General features: G+C 53.9%; 2 protein-coding genes across 4 annotated transcripts; one reads left to right on the plus strand and one right to left on the minus strand.

Annotated features, from left to right (window-relative positions):
* The first annotated feature begins 80 nt into the window (after positions 1-80).
* On the plus strand, positions 81-6369 carry LOC128819899 (uncharacterized). Of its 3 annotated transcripts, none has more exons than XM_054000306.1 (5): positions 81-449; positions 811-914; positions 1827-4703; positions 5041-5249; positions 5703-6369. In XM_054000306.1, the coding sequence occupies exons 1-5, from the start codon at positions 272-274 to the stop codon at positions 5770-5772; spliced, it is 3438 nt and encodes a 1145-aa protein (XP_053856281.1). In that variant the 5' UTR covers positions 81-271; the 3' UTR covers positions 5773-6369. The 3 variants fall into 3 exon arrangements, with proteins under 3 accessions (XP_053856281.1, XP_053856282.1, XP_053856280.1); XM_054000307.1 differs by having other exon boundaries at positions 1827-2790; positions 3223-4703; positions 5041-6369; XM_054000305.1 differs by having other exon boundaries at positions 5041-6369.
* Positions 6370-6664: 295 nt separating this feature from the next.
* On the minus strand, positions 6665-15064 carry VAT1 (vesicle amine transport 1). The gene is made up of 6 exons (XM_054000326.1): positions 14738-15064; positions 13674-13881; positions 13172-13342; positions 12995-13084; positions 11834-12075; positions 6665-10825 (listed from the first exon to the last, which is right to left on the minus strand). Exons 1-6 carry the CDS (start codon positions 15062-15064, stop codon positions 10724-10726), a joined length of 1140 nt encoding a protein of 379 aa, XP_053856301.1. The 3' UTR covers positions 6665-10723.
* Between the last annotated feature and the right edge of the window lie 2982 nt (positions 15065-18046).

Genomic DNA, 18046 nt, shown 5'->3' on the forward strand with positions numbered 1-18046 from the left:
ACCGTGTCTGTTGTGTTGGGACCTGCAGAGGCCGGGGGAGGCCGGGCCCTTCCCGGCCGCGCTCTGAGGGGCCGGGGCGGGGCAGCCCCGCTTTCGCTTTCGTTTCCTCGCGGCGGCGGGGCCGGGGCGGAGGCCGGAGCGGAGCCGAGGCCGCAGAGCCGCAGTGGGAGCGGGCAGCGAGGGCCCGGTGTGGCGAGGCGCGGCAGCCGCCGCCGGGGCTCCCGGGAGGCCCTGCCGGTGTGGCGGGGCCCGGGCAGCCGCCGCCGCGGGCATGGCGGGCCGCACGGTGCGGGTGCAGGGCTTCCCCGCCGAGCTGCCTCCCGACAGGGCGGCCGACAAGCTGACCATTCACTTCCTGCGCTCCCGCAACGGCGGCGGGGACATTGCCAACGTCCGGGTGCTGCCCGGCTCCCTGCCCTGCGCCCTCATCACCTTCGAGGCGCCGGAAGGTAACGCTCTGGGCCTGGCCTGTCCCACCATCCCCAGTCCCACTGTTCCCTGTCCCACCATCCCCAGTCCCACTGTTCCCTGTCCCACCATCCCCAGCCCCCCCTTCCCTGTCCCATCATCGCCAGGCCCCCCTTCCCTGTCCCACCATCCCCAGCCCCACTGTTACCTCTCCTGCTGTCCCCTGTCCCACCATCCCCAACCCTGACATCGCCTTGCCCACCATCCCCTGTCCCACCATCCCCTGTCCCACCATCCCCTGTCCTGCTGTGCCCAGCCCCACCCTCCCCTGTCCCACTGTCCCCGGCCCCTCCGCTGTCCCTTGGCTGGGCTGACGCAGGTCCGCGTGGCTTTTCCCACCAGTGGCCCAGAGGATCCTGAAGGTGAAAAACCACGTGCTGGCAATTGGAAAGACACGGTACCCACTGGAGGTGACACCACACGCTGCAGAGCTGAGCCCCAATGAGGTACTGAGGGGACATGGCAGCCCCAGCTGCTCCTACACAGACACTGTGCCTGGCAGACAGCTTGAGAAGGGGGACCTCACTCTCTCCTTTCATCTTAATTACACTTAAATCCACTTTCATTCATATTCAAATGAAGATTTTTTTTTTCTGTGCTAATAGCACAGGGACAGGCAGGCAGCTCAGTCATCTGGCATTTGTGCCTGTCAAATAGAGGGTAGTCAGGCTGGAAGAGAACAGGCACTTTTCCCAATCCATCTGGTGCCACATGGGGGATCCTGTTAATGCCTCTGCCGTGTCATCAGCTGGACTTACAGTGAATTGTTCCTCTTTCCTTCTCAGGAAAGCTTAGCGTACAGACATGCTGGTGTCTAGGGAGCACTGGAGAGTTCTTGCCTCTTTCTCCAGTCTCAAGAGGCTGTGGCTGTAGCCATGTGTCATGTTTTCATGTCTGAGCCCCAAAAACAAGGGCGTGGGAATTAGCCTGGCCTTGCAGACCTTTTTGCAAGCCTGTGGTGCCAAAACTGCTTGAAGATCTGGAGCTGAAGGTCTGCAAAGGCAAGAAAGCAACTGCATTTCAGATGCAGAAACAATAGTGAATTTCTTGGGTTTGGGCTTTTTGAAGAGCTCCCAGTGTGTAGAAATGTGGCCCTATCTGTGCATTTTCACCCTCTGATTCCTTGTTTGCAGAAAGCTTTTTACAAGTGCACAAGGTCAAGGAGTTACTTAGTCTGGGTCTTTTGGTCCTGTCTGTGTCAGGGTCCATCTCTCTTGAAAGCAGGATGCTGAGGGAGAGAGGTGGAAGAGTGTGTCATTTCTTCTGTCACAGTGATGCAGGGGCCACTTGCCTTCTGTGCCTTTGAAAGGGATTGGTTTTGGTCCTTGCTCTCTCACTCCCTTGCTATCTACTTGCAGATCTTCATACATGTGAACATGACAATTGACTATGGCAAGCTGCCCACGGGCAAAACCCTCCTGAAGGACTTGCACAAAGAGTACAGCAATATACAGTTCAGCTTCGACTCACAGAATATGCAGTGCATAGTCCAGGGACCATTCACTGAGCTGCAGACCTTCAGCAGAGACCTGCTGGGCAGCCTGAACCTCAAGAGAGATGCCACTGGCCAGATCCTCCTGCCAGCTTCCAGCTGTGAGGCCAAAGGGATGGGAAAGCATGATCACCAGCAAGTGCCTGACTCCACTGAGTCAGCACAAGAGACAGCAAAGCTGCCTAACTGGGACCAGGTGCATGAAATGGCAGCTAAAGCCCCATCACCTCCGAGCTCACTGGGTGGGAAAGCTGTGGAACTTTCGGGGAAGCTGGAGGACTTTTCCCTGTCAATGGACTCGGACATTTACATGTACATGCAGAGGTTCTGTGCTGCTGAGTACCAGGGTGTGCTGCACCAACATCACGTGGATGTGGTGCATGTCAGTGGCGATGGCATTGCTGTATTGTACCTCCACCCATCTGGAGGTGTGTCTGGGGACACGGATGCCTTGCGACAGGCCCGCCTGGCCCTGCAGCAGCTCTACCAGCAGCTGGAGGTGAGCCTGCGCAAGGAGAAGATTGCTAAGGAAGGGCTGGGAATGGACAGCCAGGCACTCAGGGCTCTGACATGTGAGCTGCAGAAGCTGTATCCCCAGCTGCTCTGCCACGAGGATGTGAAGCAGCTTTATCTTGTCGGAAGCCTTGTTGATGTGTCCAAGGCCAAGGAGTTCCTTGAGGATTCTTTCACCAGGAGAGGTGCTGCACACACGGTTGACATGCTGAGCAACTCCCAGCCCTCTGGCACCACAGAGGCTGCACTAGACCTGGCCAAAGATCCTGTGCATACTTCAGCCACAAGGCTTAGCCCAAGCAGACCAGAGCTGAAAGGTGAGTTCAAGCTAGCTGCCAACTTCAGCACCCTGAAAGCTGACAGGTCTCAGGCTGGCCAGGGCCTCCTGATAAATCAGGACTCTCCACCAGTGGGACAGGTGCAGCTTTCTGGGAAGCATTCATCAGAGATAGATGCTCCTGGTCAGAGTGACCCAAGGGCAGTGACCCAGCAGTCTCGGCCTCCCACCCCTATGACAGATAAAGTTCTGGGGTCAGCAGCAGAGCCTCAGCAGAACGACCCCACAGAAAGGGGCCATGTGGAAGGAGGTGCCAGACTCTCAGGAGAAAAGGTGCTCTTGCCCTTTTCAGGCAAAGAAAACAGCACTTTTCAGCATCCTGAATTCTCTAAAGGCTTAGGTCCCATTGGGTACGACTCCCTCGCTGGCATCAACAGCAACTGTGATGTGACATGGACCTCTTTTGTTTTAGGCTGCAAACCCTCTGCATCCAGCCCTGTGCTGCGACGGTCCAACAGCTTCTCCCTACCAAGGTTAAAGGAAAGCAACAACTCTGAAGACATCAGCAGCAGGTTGAGTGAGGAGATGAGCCTGGACACTCTGCAGTGGTTTTACCTGAAAGATGTCTGCCATGCCGCTATTGATGAGCTGTGCAGGGCTGGAGGGGTGCACATCTTGGAGCGCTACTCTGGGGACTGCACAGTGCTGACACTACAGGCAGAAGACAGGAGAAGGCTGCTCCGGGCTAAATGGAAGGTGGAAGATCTTGTGCAGAAGTGCCCTGACTTGGTGTGTCAGAGTGTGAGCTACTCAGAGCTTGCTGTCAGTGGTCCAGATGACAGTGACCTGAATGAACTGTGCAGCCTCTTGCGAGGAAAATCCTTCCAGGTTGGACTCAGCAAAGACAAGTACAAGCTCTATCTTGCCTGCCCCAAGGAAATGCTTCCAGGAGTGGCTGAGGCCTTCCACATGTTTTCTTCTAGGAGGCTCTGTGCCATGAAATCTTCATCCATGTCTCCTGGACCAGAGAGTACAGGGAAATCAAGTGTTATCCAGCCAAGCAGAAGCCAGGACCCAGTGCTGGATGCAGCCCTTCCTGGCAGCCTGAATTCCTTACAGCACCTGAACATCATTGATAAAGTAGACTCTAAACCTGTGCTCAGGGTTTCTTGGTTGCCAGAGGCTGAGGAAAAGAGGTCCCCCAGTCCTTGGAGGTTCCAGCAGGCTTGGGGGCAGGAGGAGGCCAGGGGCTATATTGATTCTGGGTCTGGGAGAGGAGGAAGCAGCCTTCTGAGCCTTGGTACATGGGATAAGCCAAGTCCTCCTGGCCTGAGGGAGTTCCAGGAACAGCGGAAGATAAAACTGTCTCTGGGGGAGCCTGACAGCACCCGGCTAAAACAACTCTTGCCAGACAGATTCCAGTTTGCAAGACACAAGAGCAGAGGAGGCCACGATGAAGCAGTGGGACAGCAGCACTGTCCAGTCCCTGCAGCTGACGAAGCTCCTCACTCTCTGCCCACCTGGCTATCTAGGGCCGTGGCTGCTGAGCCACCCCCAGCTGTGGCCCAACAGGCACCTGCAGCAGAGCCCACAGATCAGGGAAGGACCCAGCTCCCAGGGGGCAGGAGCAATGAGCAGGAGGAGCCTGACCTCCCATCACAGCAGAGAAGAGACCCCAGCCTTGGACAGAAAAGCAGCATGATCCCTCTGGACCAGTGTGATGTTTGCCAGGGCTCAGGTGTGACCTGCCAGGGCTCCTGTGGTGACGCCTTGTGCAGGACATGTTTTGCAGCAGACAGTATGCAGCCAGCTTGCTGTGGATCCTCCTCAGCTGCCCCAAGCTGCAATATCCTGGGGACACTGAAGATCTCCTCCCTGTCTCAGGGCCTGCCTGGATACTATGAGGACCCAACACTTCAGCTTGCTTACAGCATCCCTGATGGCGTGCAGGGGGTAGGTACCACCACAGAGCTTCCCCATCCCGCTGCAGCCCACTCGGGGAGATATCTGTCAGGATTGTTGGGGGGAAAAGAGCAGCCACAGCTCCCTGCCCCACAGGCAAAACAGCAGAGATATTAACTTATGAAAGGCAAAAAGCTCCACAGCAGGTTTTGGAGCAGCTTCCTGCTTCTCAAGAGCATGTGTGACCTCTGGTTTTAGTTGACAGTGACTATCAGCCCATGGGGATCGTGGTCATCAGTGTAGTTTTCAAGCTAGACAAACCTTAGAACTCCCCTCTGGAGTCAAAGCACTCCAGCCATTGTTTAAAATGTCTTATTCCTGTTCTAAGGTTGGGCACCCTCGCCCAGGACACCCTTACAAAGGGGGGAATTTTTGTGCCTTCCTGCCTGCTAACAAGGAAGGGCGGAAGACAGCAAAGCTGCTGAAGAAAGCATTTGAATGTGGGCTGACATTCCAGATCAAGTCCTGCAATGGAGAGGAAAGAGTAACATGGGGCCTTATCCCCCACAAAACCTCCTGGGATGGAGGCAAAGCCAGGTATAGCCCAGCTCATTCTAAGCTTCTGGGTGTGGTTGTGGGTTTTTTAGCAGTGGGAGGAGGAGAACCATGGGCTCCAGCTCAACAAATCCTGGCAGGGATGGGTCTTCCACACTCCTACAGTGGCAGAGTTGGTGCTTCCCTTTGCTTCAGCTTGCAGGGCAGCTATGGCATGGCAAACCAGCCCTGGCACTCTCCAGCTGGAGCAAAAGCCCTTGCCCATCCCACATCCATAAGTGGTGTGGAAACCTGTAATTCCCCATGGACAAGAACTGTGGGCCCTGTTCACTTACAGCCTTTCCCATGCCAGTGCTGGGTATGAGCTGTGCCTGCAGGCAGCAGGACTTCCCCTCTCAGCCCCTGCTGAAAGGGTGGGACAAAAAGAAAAGGCTGCTTCCCACTGTGGTTTTGGCACATCAGCAGGATTTACAGTGCTTCCTCTCTGTCCCACAGGAATGGCTACCCGGATGCCCAGTACCTCCATGAGGTTGGCACAGTTCTCAATAAACTGGGCCTTGTGTGATTCTCCCACAGCCACAACCTGTGGATTCCCTTTGCCTTCTTTTCCTGCTGAGAAAACTGCAGGACAGAGAGAGCTCAGGAAAAAGCAGGTGTTTGTCAAAGGAGCTCCTGCTTTCCCCAGATGTAGCCAGAACTCTGCACATTAGCAAAGAGCAGCACCTCCGTCCCTGCTCAGCATGGATCCGTGCTTCCCAGAAACTCCAGCTCCTCTTGGATGCATGTCCTGAAATCACAGAGCTGGTTGCAGGCTGAGCCGCCTTTGGCTTTCAGCAGCGGACACAAACCTGGGCAGGAGTCTGCACCTAGTCCAGCCCCAGCTTCTGGAAGTCTCTTCCACCTCCTGCCACTACAGAGAGGTTCCAGCTCAGCTGCTGCCAGAGCTGGGTCGGAGATGAACTGTCTTTACTGTCAGCTCTTCACACTGACAGCTCAGGCCCCAGCAGACAGCCCCATGCTCCAGCCCCTCCCCAGCACCTGCTCTGAGGCCAGCAGGTGACCTGGTGCTCTCTTGAGGAGAACATGAACAGCTTTCAGCACCCACAGTAGTTGCCTCCCAGGGACAGTCTCTGTGCTGACAAATAAACAGGATTTATTCTCATGTTTGGTAGTGGCTGTTCATGCTGTGTCTACCCTCAGCCCAGGCACCCACTTCAGTCCCACCTGGCTACTGACACACCCAGATATGAAGTGCAGAGCCCAGCTAAAGGCTTCACAAACAAAACCCCCCATGGCTGCCCTCCAGGACGAGTGTCAGGAACAACACTCAAGCCAGCAATTAACAGTTGTCACTGAGAGCAGAGGCATCTCCTCCTGCTGGGAGCATTACACTTTGTCAACTGAATCTGCTGCGGGCAGAGGGTTCATGACAACAGAAACCTGAGCAGCATACTGTGGAAGGTTTTGTTATGCTTTTAATTAACATTTGAAACACATAAGGCATATGGTAACATTTGACAGAGGAGCAGTACACATTGTAGTCATGTAAACAGCAGTGGCACAGTTGTCTTCTGTCCAACTTGGTTACACGCACAAAGCGAAATACATTTTTTAAACAAAAGATTTGCTATGTGTCTGTAGGATGAGCATCACTCATATCACAAATCTGCAAATCAACACAATTCAGACAGTACAGACCAGACCATATGCTGTAAGAGGCTGACTCAGAGTCTAACACATTTCACATCATGCTCATGTACTACTTGCCAATAACACTTTGCCATCACAAGGGCTCAGCACACCAGAGACTTCAGGCAACCCGAGTGGTTTAACACCTATGATAGCAGCTGTCAGCAGGCCAGGATCCTGCACCAGCTGAAGCCTCACACATACAGTGCTTCTTACTTCTCCCTGGCCAATCAATTCTAGTTTAATACAGGTGTCTGAAACAAAACATAGAGCTGAACTCCTTCCCAGAACACTTGGCAGGGGCCACACTCCTCTGTGCAAGCAGAGGCCACCTCTGTTCCCTTCCCCTCCAGCAGTCAGCTTGCAACACAAGAGAGCTTCAGAGAGTCAAAAAATGTGGCAACTGCTGCCTGGTGATAGCAAAGGAGTTGCATTTTGTGCAAGACCAGCAGCACCAGGCTGGGAGGCCACTACAGCAATGACAGGAGAGGCACTGGCACCAAGCCCCCTGCAGCAGGCAGGGCCCTGGGTGCCTCCTCCACTCATCAACTCCTTACACTTCCACTTGGACTCCTCATGGCACAACCTTTAAGTCAAGACAATCAGTAAAATAAACATTAAATTGCACTTCTGGAATGGCACACATGATTAAGTACAGGAGTCTCCCAGTTCCTCAGTAGCACAACTTTGCCCTAAACAAGCAACATTGAAAGGAATGATTTTTATCCTAGGGTTTTGTTTTGGTTTTTTTGCTTTGGTCCTTAGTATACAAACTGGCTGGTTAACTGGATTAAGACACTTGAAGTTGTTTTACATAGGTTCTATACTTACTGGCCCATAAAAAAGAAAAGTAAAAAACCAAAACACAACCACCCACACCCACCTAGAGCAGAACTTTGAGTAGGGGCGGAGGATTGCAAGGTTACATTTAATCTTCATCTTCCTGTAGAAAACACTGTTGCTACCAAGAGACACAAAATAGTCAGTGCTGACCTCGAACAGGCAGTAACTGCTTGGCGTTCCTGCCTTGATAAGGACTTCAGGAATTTCTACGTAGAAGACATGTGAGAAGACAAAAAAGAGCCAGGATTGTTTCTAAAGAGCCAAGGCTGGAGCAGCTGATCAAGCCTCACTCTGGAGCCAAACAGCTGCCCTGGGAAAGACAAGGGCTTTACAACAGGTCTTATGGACTGGGGGGTACAGAACCACCAGGTCAGCCCCAGAAAGGCTGGAACACCTGGGGAGAGAATAGCTAATTAGTGGAAAGTCCAACAACATCACCAGAGTTCACAAAACAGAGCTAATAAGAGTCAAAACAGTGTTTTGGCAATACTTTGAAAGTCCAGAATGTAAAAGGCCCCAGTGACTTCCTAGTCATGTAGCAGAAGGCACCGAGATGCTGTTTCCTGTGGCACACAGGAGGCAGCAGGGCAGAGGGGTCTGATGGGGAGCTGTGAGAGCCCTGCCACACTGCCTGACCCAAGGCCATCCACGTAAGGCACTGAGCACGAGACTGGCTCAGAATAAAGCAGGGAGAGAGAGGATGTTATTATGAAACACACCGTAACAGCTTTCCCTTTTACAATCATGCAGAGCCAGAAGATGTGCAGAGTTGTGTGCCTTTTGATCAAGCTGCCCTGGCCTCAAGGTGAAGTCCAGTTTCTCAGAGGAACAGGTCCAGACCTTCCGTTTCAGCAATTTAGACAGTCCTTCTGTTTTCACACCTGGTAAAGCAGCATTAGACACTGTTGGATTCAATCTAAATTAGCACAACAGGGCAGGTTGAAAGAAGCAGCAAGATTTTGGATTCAGAAAGGTAAAAAGTTGTGCTTGAGAGTTCCATCAGCCTGTGTTTATGAAGTTCAAGAGATGAGCTGACAAGGATCTGTGAGAGGACTCCAGCACTCCTCTGAGGTTGTAGGGAACAGGATTGTTGCAATGTTTAAAGTTAGCCAGGGCAAGACCCCAGGAAGCTGTGCCAGTGCATTTCTAAAGAACTCTGGACTGAGCCTAAGCACCTGAACCACAAGCTGCACTGGCAAACAGGAGTCCCACTGGAGCAGGCTAAGGGAGAAGCCAGAGAGGAACTCCAGCCCTGTGTGGCATGGGCTCTCTTGGGTGGTGATGGGGCTGCGTGCCCAGCCCTGTGCCCAGCGGGTACCTGCCCTCCTTGGGCCCTGGGCCCTCCCTGTGGGCTAGTTAAGCAGGATTCTAGTCTCAAGGTTTTGCTTGTGAAGCACAAGTTCTTCCATGATGGGCAGCTCTTCTTTGTGCCCTTGGGTTTACCATTTCAAATCCAAAATGAAGCCCAAAAGCCCACCACACCTACAATCCATGCCAAGTAAGCACTGACAGCACCAGTGCTGCAGGCAGGGTCCAGTGGGAAGGACAGCATCACCCAGGGCTCAAGGTGCTCACAGAGCTGGGCTTGGGTCTCTACACACAGCTCTGTTTCCAAATGCACACAAGGAAAGAAAAGTAGAAGAGGAAACAGTTCTGGTATAGGGAGGAGCATCCCAGGCAGCTCCTGAACCCTCAGCGCTGGAGCCCCCAGACACAGATTCAGGGGAAGAAGAGTCAAGCCCTGCTGCAGCAAATGAGCTAGGACACAATGGGAAACTGCTCAGAATGTGCAGCTCAAGAGGCTTGACACACAGCTGGGCTGTTTACCATCTACCTGCTACCCTGGCAACAGCTTTACTAACCCGTGTGCCACAGCCAGAGCCAGCCCAGGCTACTGGGCAGCCAGCCCACAGGAGTGGCTCTTGAAAGTTATTTCCCAAACTGCAACACCTCCTCAGTGCACAGGGCACTGCACAAAGCATTAACAGGGGATTATTTTGTTTCCATCTCAGCGAAGTCCAATTCAATACTGCAGCCCTTGGAAATACAAAGACAAGGGTGAAGCCCTAACAATACCAACTTGGAGCCCAACATAATAAAGCACAGAGCCAACATCAATTGTTCCAGTCGTTTGAGACACAGTTGAGTCCTTACGGTCTCTAAGAATCAGACACTGCTCAGATCTCTCTATACAATTTGGAAATAGAAAATGGACAGCATCAGGTTATCTAATTGAAACTTTTCTTCTGTAGTCAGACATATCCCAGCCCAGCCTGTCTGGGTATTTACAGACTGCACAGAGAAGTGACTGCAAATGAAGTAAGATCTGCCACAGACTCCAAATTGCCAGGATGGTCAAGGCAAAAACAACATGAGCTGTTACTATCTGGCTGTGTTAGTGGCCTACAAAAAGTAGAAGGCATAGAGCCAGGTTAGTGTGAACAGAAGAGAAACCTCTGCTTGAATTAAACTAGGCCAGCTGTGGTTTTCCTTTGGCTGTGGAGGAAACAGCCTACATTTGGCCAATCCTCTGCTGAACAGGCTTCCCAAAGCTGACAGTGCAAATGCTTCAGCAGGGCTCAGTTTCTGCAGAGACACTTGGCAGTTGTTACAGTACATTGTGCCGTGACTTTACAGTGACAGGCTGTGCAGTTGTTAGTCACCAACTGCTTGGGAAGCTTCAGCCTCACTGCCAGAGAAAAAGAAGGTTAGTCTGGAAATTCAGTGGAGAAACAAGTGGTTAGAAAACAGGATGAAATAAACGGGCTTCAAAAGAGAGAGCAGGAGGCATATCTGGCAAAGGGTCAGTCACAACAAGAGCATGCAAACCTCGTCTGAATGATAACCATGATGTTCTTGTACTGGTGAAAGATGGAAGATGCTGATCTGTCCATTTCCAGGTCCCAAAGAGATCAGGGAGTTAAACCATGAATTCATAATCTATGCAGATTATGAATTGCATAATGTATGCACATCTCTTCTCCTTAGTTCTCTGCTTTTTTAGATTCTTCCTTGGGTGCTTCAGGAACCAGGATGACTTTTCCAACATTCTTCTTTTCTTGCATCTGCTTCATAGCCTCTGCCACCTGGAAGCAAAAGGAATCTGGTAAGACCTCCACCCACTGCAGAGGGCATCCATGCCCTTCCTGGGCCCCTCAGCACCCACAGACCAGTCTGATAACTGGGAGGCAGCTTTCCTGCCAGTTCAAGCAAGTCCCAAGCATTCAGGTGCCTCTGCACAGGTGTGTTTTGGACAGACCTGGGTCACTACCCCAGAAGGCCTACAGGAAACTACCCTCAAGAATTCACACAGCCCAACCTTAACACACACAAGGAGGCTCTGCTCACACAAATGTGGAAGTGCAGTGTGTGCCACCACAGCTTCCTCTCCAAATGGAGGAATCCAGCCACCTGCCAGCAGGACAAAGCCTCCACCAGCTACACAAAACAATATATTCACAGAATTGTATCATTATTACAATCATTTTTAAGCACCTGGGCCAGGTCTGGAATCAAAGCTTTCCTTAAGCCTTTGCATCAGACTAGTTCTCAGGTATGAACACTGACTATCATCACTAAGTTCTTTACTCCCCTGCAGCAGGTCCTGCCCAGCACAGGATTCTCAAGGGAAGAGCCTGACTCTGCCTGGACACATCAATGCAATAACCCCGAGCAGAGCAGAGCTGCTGGAAAACCTGCTGCTCCCTTCTAATATCCTCATTCTGCTTCACTGCCTGGGCTCTTTTGCACTCTTGGAAGGGCAGCAACAACCTCCCCATCTGTCTGCTTAATTACAGGGTACAGACTACTCAGGGCAAGCTGCAGTCTGATGTATAACCCAGCCCCCTCCTGGCTGCTGCTGCCCATGGAGCACAGCTGAGCACCTGCCCTGCTCCACAGGGACACTGTCTGGCATTGCCCAGCCCTGTGCATTGGAGCACAATAGCCCAGCCACTTTACTCAGCTTAATATTTTAAAAGGAATAAGGCACTGACTGTCTGAGAACAGATGGTTATTAGACATTTTCAACAGTTCAGGCCCCATGCACAAGGTGCTCACTCTGTACCACTGCCTGTATGTTAGCTCAGACTCACCTGATCAAAGGGCCACACAGAGTCTATTTTAGGCTTGATTTTGCCTTGACCATACAGGTTAACCAGCTTGGCTACAACGCTTCTGAGAAGCTCAACTTCTTCATCCATATATCCAAGATGGTAGCCACACACAGCCTTGTTCTGGTGTAGGAGCTGCAAGGCAGTGATGCTGAACTGGTTCCACCAGGTTTTAGCCATAGCCATGAGGTTCTTCTTCTGCCCAGTGAGCAGGTTTGCTACACCTGAAAAGAAGGCAAGCCACAGGTAAGCAGGAACACAACACAAGAGGCAACGGGCATCCCATGGAACAGCTCAGGCCAGGCACAGGGGAACAGCCACTGAGCATAGTGAGGGACAGAGCTGAGAAGTGACCACAGCAGAACCTGCCCAGTCGACCTTCAATGGAAACAGGCACCTGCCTCAGCCTCAAGATACACAGAATCTGGATTATCAGCACTCACATGGCAAAAATGCAGAACAACTACTCTCTTTGGCCCTCCTTAGGCAGCAGCAGTGCAGCTAGACTGGAGGGCTGGCAGAGGTAAGAAAGGGTTACAAGTGACATCCAGCCAGGCTGGCAGGACAGCTTCCCCCTTCTCCTACAGCCCTGCTTCTCCAGGGGAATCACACGCTGCAGTGGCTGGGACAACCAAAGCAGCACACTGGTGCAAGTGTCTGGAATCCCACTGGGAGTTGTGTGAGGGCTTTGTCTGTGGGACAAAATCACAGTGTTCCAGAGCTGGGGAATGGAGAGATAAGTATTCAGTAGCCTCAAACCTCATCTCCCACACATCCTCTAAAAGAAAAGCAAGGCTGTGCATTAACTCAGCCTAGACAAAGCAGCTATGCCAGTATTCCTCCCTGAGGACATTCCAGCTTCCCCTGCATGCACCAGCTTTTACTCCAAGAGAGATTTCACCATGGGAGGGAAGAGCCTTGCAGCCTGTGAACACAGCTCTGGGGACAAGACACAAATCTCACTCCCCCTCAGTGTCTCACCAAGCCAAAGCATCCTGAAGACCTTAATGAAATAACAGAGCTACAGCACAGGGCGCAGTGAGGAACAGTGATGGTTCCTGCACCCAGACACGGAGCATTCCTGTGTGGATCCCATTCCACCATCACACAGTCCCTGGGTTTGGGCACCTTGCTCACACTCACCGTAAGTGATGAGTTTGCCCATCGGCTTCAAGAGGTTAAAAGCTTTGGACGTATCAGATCCTCCCAGAGGGTCCAGGACAATGTCAACACCTAGAGAGGGAATTGGAAGTAAACAGAAGTTTCTGTGTAATTGAAAGAAATGCAAGACAGCTGCAGAAGTCCTCCACCACATCATACCTTTGGGAGAGATTTTCCGGACCTCCTCTGCGTAATCCATCGTTCGGTAGTCAATGGGGTGAGCAACCCCACTCTCCTTGAGTGACTCGTGCTTGGAGGCAGATGCTGTGCCAAAAATGGTGACATTTTCCACAGTCTTGCACAGCTGGATGGCAGCAGTTCCCACACCACCTGAAAATCAGCAGTAAGAAAGATTCAGAAGCAAACGGCCCCAGCATTCAGAAAAACCTCTGAACAGGTAAATCATCCCCGCCTGTACCAATCACACAGCACAGCAGCCAGGGAATAGAGGCTCTGCCTGGTGAGGTTGATGCCCGGGACACATTGGGAGAGACTGATCCCAGCTGCTGGGAAATGGGACCAGCATGAAGCCTGCATCTCTGCCAGGTGACATTTTGTCAGTCCAGCCCCATTCTGATCATTTCCTCACCCATGTCACTCTTATTCAGAAGCTGCACGGTGAAACCAAGAGTCTCAGCATGGTCTGGCAAGAACTATTTACCTGCAGCCATGTGGATGAGGACACTCTGGTTGGGTCTCAGGTTTCCAAAGTCAAACAGAATCATGTAGGCAGTGATGTAGTTAACAAGAAGAGCAGCGGCTTCCTCGAAGCTCATTCCCTCAGGCATTGGGAAGGTGTGACTGGCTGGCACATTCACCACTTCTTGCCAGAGCCCTGACCTGGCCAGGACCATTACCTTATCACCAACCTAAAATCAGAGGACAAGGTGGTCTGAAACAAGCCCCCAAGGCTAACAGAAGCCATCAGACCCTTGCCCTTGGTATGTCAGAGCTAGTGCATACACACTGTTCTCTGTGCAGAGGTCTGCAGGGACTGCAGCACCCCTGGACTCAGGCAGGAGACCACAGCCTGCTCCCTCCTCATCGGGAGGCTGCAGCACAGCACCTCTCACCACAGACCTGGGCTCACACCAGGCACCTCAGAGTCCACAGGCACCCCAGGCTCTGGCTTTGTAGAGGTACCCAAACCCAAACTGTGGTTGCCCAAACCAACCATTGGATCCATGCTACATCCCCAACAACACAAGAGGGATGAGGACCGTGTCCTGCCCTCCTTGCCCAAGCTGGGAGCAGAAGTCTAAACACCGAAAAATATTATTGCTGCTCCCTGTAAGGATCATCCTGCCAAGAGGCAGGAGACTTTGAGAAACGGTTAGTAGCATCAAGCATGGAAAATGCACGTCCAAACTTAAAATCTCCTGAATCTAAGGCACACGGCCGTCCCCAACACCTCCCCGCGGCTCCGGCCCGTCGGGTGGCAGCGCTCCCGTTCTCCCGGAGCAGCAGGGCCGGCCGGGGATGCCTGCCCGCCCTGCCCCTTTGTCCACGGCCTTTGTCCGCCGCCGAATCCTCCGCGGGTGGGATCGGTCGGGTCCCCGGCGGGGGCTCAGCGCTGCCGGGGCCGACCGGGAGTCCCGACCCCGGGACGGCCACGGCGCGCCGGGGGAGCGGCCGGGCCGCGGGCAGCGGGCCCGGCCAGGGGCGGGGTCGGCCGGGGCCGCACCTGCGGGGCGGTTCGGGGCCACCGGGCCGGGCCGCCCTCACCTGTCGGTCGCGGACGCCGTCGCCGAGGGCGCGGACGGTGCCGGCGCACTCCATGCCGGGGCAGACGGGCGGCGGCGGCAGCCGGTCGTACAGGCCCTGCCGTGCCATCAGGTCGGCGAAATTGAGGCCGCAGGCGCGGACGCTCACCGAGACCTCTCCGGGCCGCGGGTCAGCGCCGCGCCGCGCCTGCACCTTCACCTTGTCGTAGCCGCCGAACCCCGTCAGCACCAGCGCCCGGTGCTCCGCCGCCTCCCCGCCGCCCGCCGGCGGCTCGGGGCCGGGGACCGGCTCGGGGGCGGCGGGGGCCGGGGCCGGCTCGGCGGACATGGCGGTGCGGAGCGGCGAGCGCGGCTGCGGGCGCGGCGGCGGCGGCGGCGGGCGGGGAAGAGCCGGGGCGCGGCCGGGGGCGGAGCGGCTCGGGCGGGCAGCGCGGAGCGGCGGCGGCGGGCGTGGCGGCGAGCCCGGCCGGCCCCCGGGCCCGCTCCCCCAGCCGTACCCAGCCCCCGCCGCCTCGGAGCATCTTCTCCTCCACGCTGCCTTTTTTATCTTTTATATTCCTTTTACCTTTTTTTTTTTTTTTTTTTTTTTTTTTTTTTTTTTTTTTTTTTGGCTAAACGATTCCTTTCGAACAAATACGCTGCTTGCGTCCTTCCTGGGGACATGGTTGAAATGGCAGTTTTGCTGGAGCATCATTTCCCTGAGTTCCTTCTACAATTTGTAGTGTGGAAATCCTGACACTTGCGAGTTTAGTGGCCGTGGATCTGCGATGGCTGCGGGCCACAGGGAGGAGGCACGGGCTACACAGAGGTCGGAGGGAGGAACAGAGTTCTAGTCCTGCAACTAAGCACAAATAAATTAGGCAGCGGGTGCAGACAGATCGCTGGATCCAGCCTCTCTTTCTGCCAGCAGACATCAGCCTCCTCCGTGAGCTCACCAGATATCACACTGGGAATGTGCGAACACTCCCGTATCCATCGGGAATGCCGATTCGGTGCCATTTTGTGTGTGCAGAGCATAACAGAATTCACACCTCACTTGTCTGGTCTTGGTGAGCCCATCCCTAACAACCCACAGCCACTGCAGGTGACTGCTCAAGTGAGCAAATCAGAGAGCCCCTGAAACAGAGAAATACCCATGCCCAAAAAGAAAACACAAACCACCTAGAGGATAATCAGTGTGCTGGGAAATTCCCAAGCCAAGCAAAACCCAGCACAGTGCCTGCACAGGGCAGGGCACTGCCAGCCCTGTGACAGCTCTGGCTGGCCCACGGATCAGCAAACCCGGGCATCTCCAGGGCTTTGCTGGCTGCAGGAGGCTCAGGAGCTCTGCATGGCTGGGGCTGTCTCCTGCAGGGCCACAGCTCCGGGCTGGGCTGCCCTGACCCTGACAGTGTCTGGGACTGCTCAGGAAGAGGAGCACAAAGACAGGAAAGGAGGCAGGAGGACAGAGCCTGGGGCAGGCTGCACATGATGTGTGGCAGATTTATGGGTGTTGGGGTGACTTCAGTGGGAACAAGGAGGAAACTCATGTCCAGTTGCACGGCAAGATCACAGTACAGTTTCACCCTTTGTTTGCTGTTGGTCATCTCTGAGAAATACAGATGTGCCTTCCTGATGTATGGGCATGTCCTACACCCCAGATTAGAAAGAAGCAGTCAAAACAATCCTCTATCTTCTACTGCTCTTCCTAGGAGCTTTCCTAGCCTTCCTCCTTTCAGTGATTTATATTCACAGCTGTCAGGGCTCTTGTGGTGGATGAAACCAAAGGTGGATGCTGGCCCAAAGGGAGCCACTATTGACCCCAGAGTTCAGGGGATGATCCACAGAGACTGAGTGGTCAGTGAAGGCAGTGGATTTGGGAAGTCAGATTCTTCCTCAGTGAGACTGCTCCAGCTGTGTGAAGCTCTGGAGCATATTGGACAGGACAGGGACATTTCTGCACAGTGGCAGGTGCCTGTGGTAGGGCAGGATGCTCTTTCTGCCTTGGTCTTTTTCGTGTTTCTGAGTCAGATTTTCCTTATCAGCTCAGTAACATTGTCCCTGTAAATCCTACCCACGTCACTTTGTGTCCTGCTGGGGGGATTTCTCACTGTATTGAAGCAGCAGGTTTAAGGTCAGTCCTGGCTTGCTGCTGCTCTGGAACTGGTGTGAGTGAGGCCGTTTTGGGGAGCAGGCAGGGAGGTGCTGGTGTGCAGGCATGGGCTGGCATTTGCAGCTGGCACACTCTGACCTGGGATCCCTGGCACGTCAGGGCACTGCCCACTGGGGACAGGGCACTGCTGCACAACTGCAAGGGAGCATTAGCCAGACAAAACTCTTTTTCCCAGTGGAATTGCTGCTCACTGCTCTAGCCTGTTTTCCAGCAAGCTCTCCAAATGTGAGCTTTTGCTGCCCAGAAGCACACAGACCATTCTGAATGGTGCTGACTTGTGATTTACAGCCAGAGGTGGGCACAGGCCACCGAGGTAGCTGTTGTCATTCTCTCTCTGCCAGACACTCAGCTTTCCAGCAGCCCTGCACCTCCCTGTAAGCTGCTCTCCTGCTTTTTCCAGCCTCCTGCAGTCCCCCCAATCCCCTGAAAGGGGTTGAGGAGGATGTGCCACAGTAGGAGCACTGCCAGCTCCCCTGCCTAGCCCTTTGTTCCTTGTCCTTTTATTTCTATGAAGGGCTCTAGCACTCCCTCTCCTCTGCTCTCAAGGACATTTGAACAATGACCAGGCAGAAGATAAAAAAACCCCAAAACTGGCAGCAGTCTTCTTGTCAGCAAGCAGCTGCCTGTGCCAGCTCCCAGGGCTCTCTCAGGACAGAACCCCAGAGGCTCCGGCCCACAAAAGCCTTACCCTGCAGGGCAGGGCTCCCTGAGACCCCACTGGTGGCCAGGGGCTGCTGATGGACATGGTCCACACCACAGATGGGATGCTTGGACCTGGGGTTCCCCATTCCAGCTCTGGCCCTGACCTGGTGCCACCATTCCCCTCTCCTGCTCTGTGGGTGCTGCCCATGTTCCTTGAGCCCCCCTGCTCCCTGTTCCCCTAGCTGCAGGCCAGGGCAAGGACTCAGCTTGGGAAGCAGCTGTGGGGATGCCGTCAGCCCCCACGGGGTGCTGAGACCCACACATACCCTTTTAGGGCTCTGCAGTTTGGTATCCTGGCTCTACAGCAAGTGCTGATCTCGATCCATCTACCTGGATTTGTTGGGAACTCAAGGGAAAGATTCCTCCTGCCTCTGTTCTGCCTGTTCCTCACCCATATGTGCAGCGTGTTAGGATGCACAGACAAGGTGTCCCACCTGCATCACACATAGCAGGAGT

The sequence above is a fragment of the Vidua macroura genome, chromosome 27, assembly GCF_024509145.1.
Source record: "Vidua macroura isolate BioBank_ID:100142 chromosome 27, ASM2450914v1, whole genome shotgun sequence".
NCBI classification, from domain to species: domain Eukaryota; kingdom Metazoa; phylum Chordata; class Aves; order Passeriformes; family Viduidae; genus Vidua; species Vidua macroura.

Excerpts from the sequence above, each read along its gene's own strand:
- VAT1 (XM_054000326.1), bottom strand. The coding sequence starts at position 15,064 with ATGTCCGCCGAGCCGGCCCCGGCCCCCGCCGCCCCCGAGCCGGTCCCC. Across the intron at positions 13,085-13,171 it reads CCGGAAAATCTCTCCCAAAG|GTGTTGACATTGTCCTGGAC; the intron begins GTATGATGTGGT and ends TTCCCTCTCTAG. Across the intron at positions 12,076-12,994 it reads GGGCAAACTCATCACTTACG|GTGTAGCAAACCTGCTCACT; the intron begins GTGAGTGTGAGC and ends CCTTCTTTTCAG.
- LOC128819899 (XM_054000305.1), top strand. The coding sequence starts at position 272 with ATGGCGGGCCGCACGGTGCGGGTGCAGGGCTTCCCCGCCGAGCTGCCT. Across the intron at positions 915-1,826 it reads CAGAGCTGAGCCCCAATGAG|ATCTTCATACATGTGAACAT; the intron begins GTACTGAGGGGA and ends ATCTACTTGCAG. Across the intron at positions 4,704-5,040 it reads TCCCTGATGGCGTGCAGGGG|GTTGGGCACCCTCGCCCAGG; the intron begins GTAGGTACCACC and ends TCCTGTTCTAAG.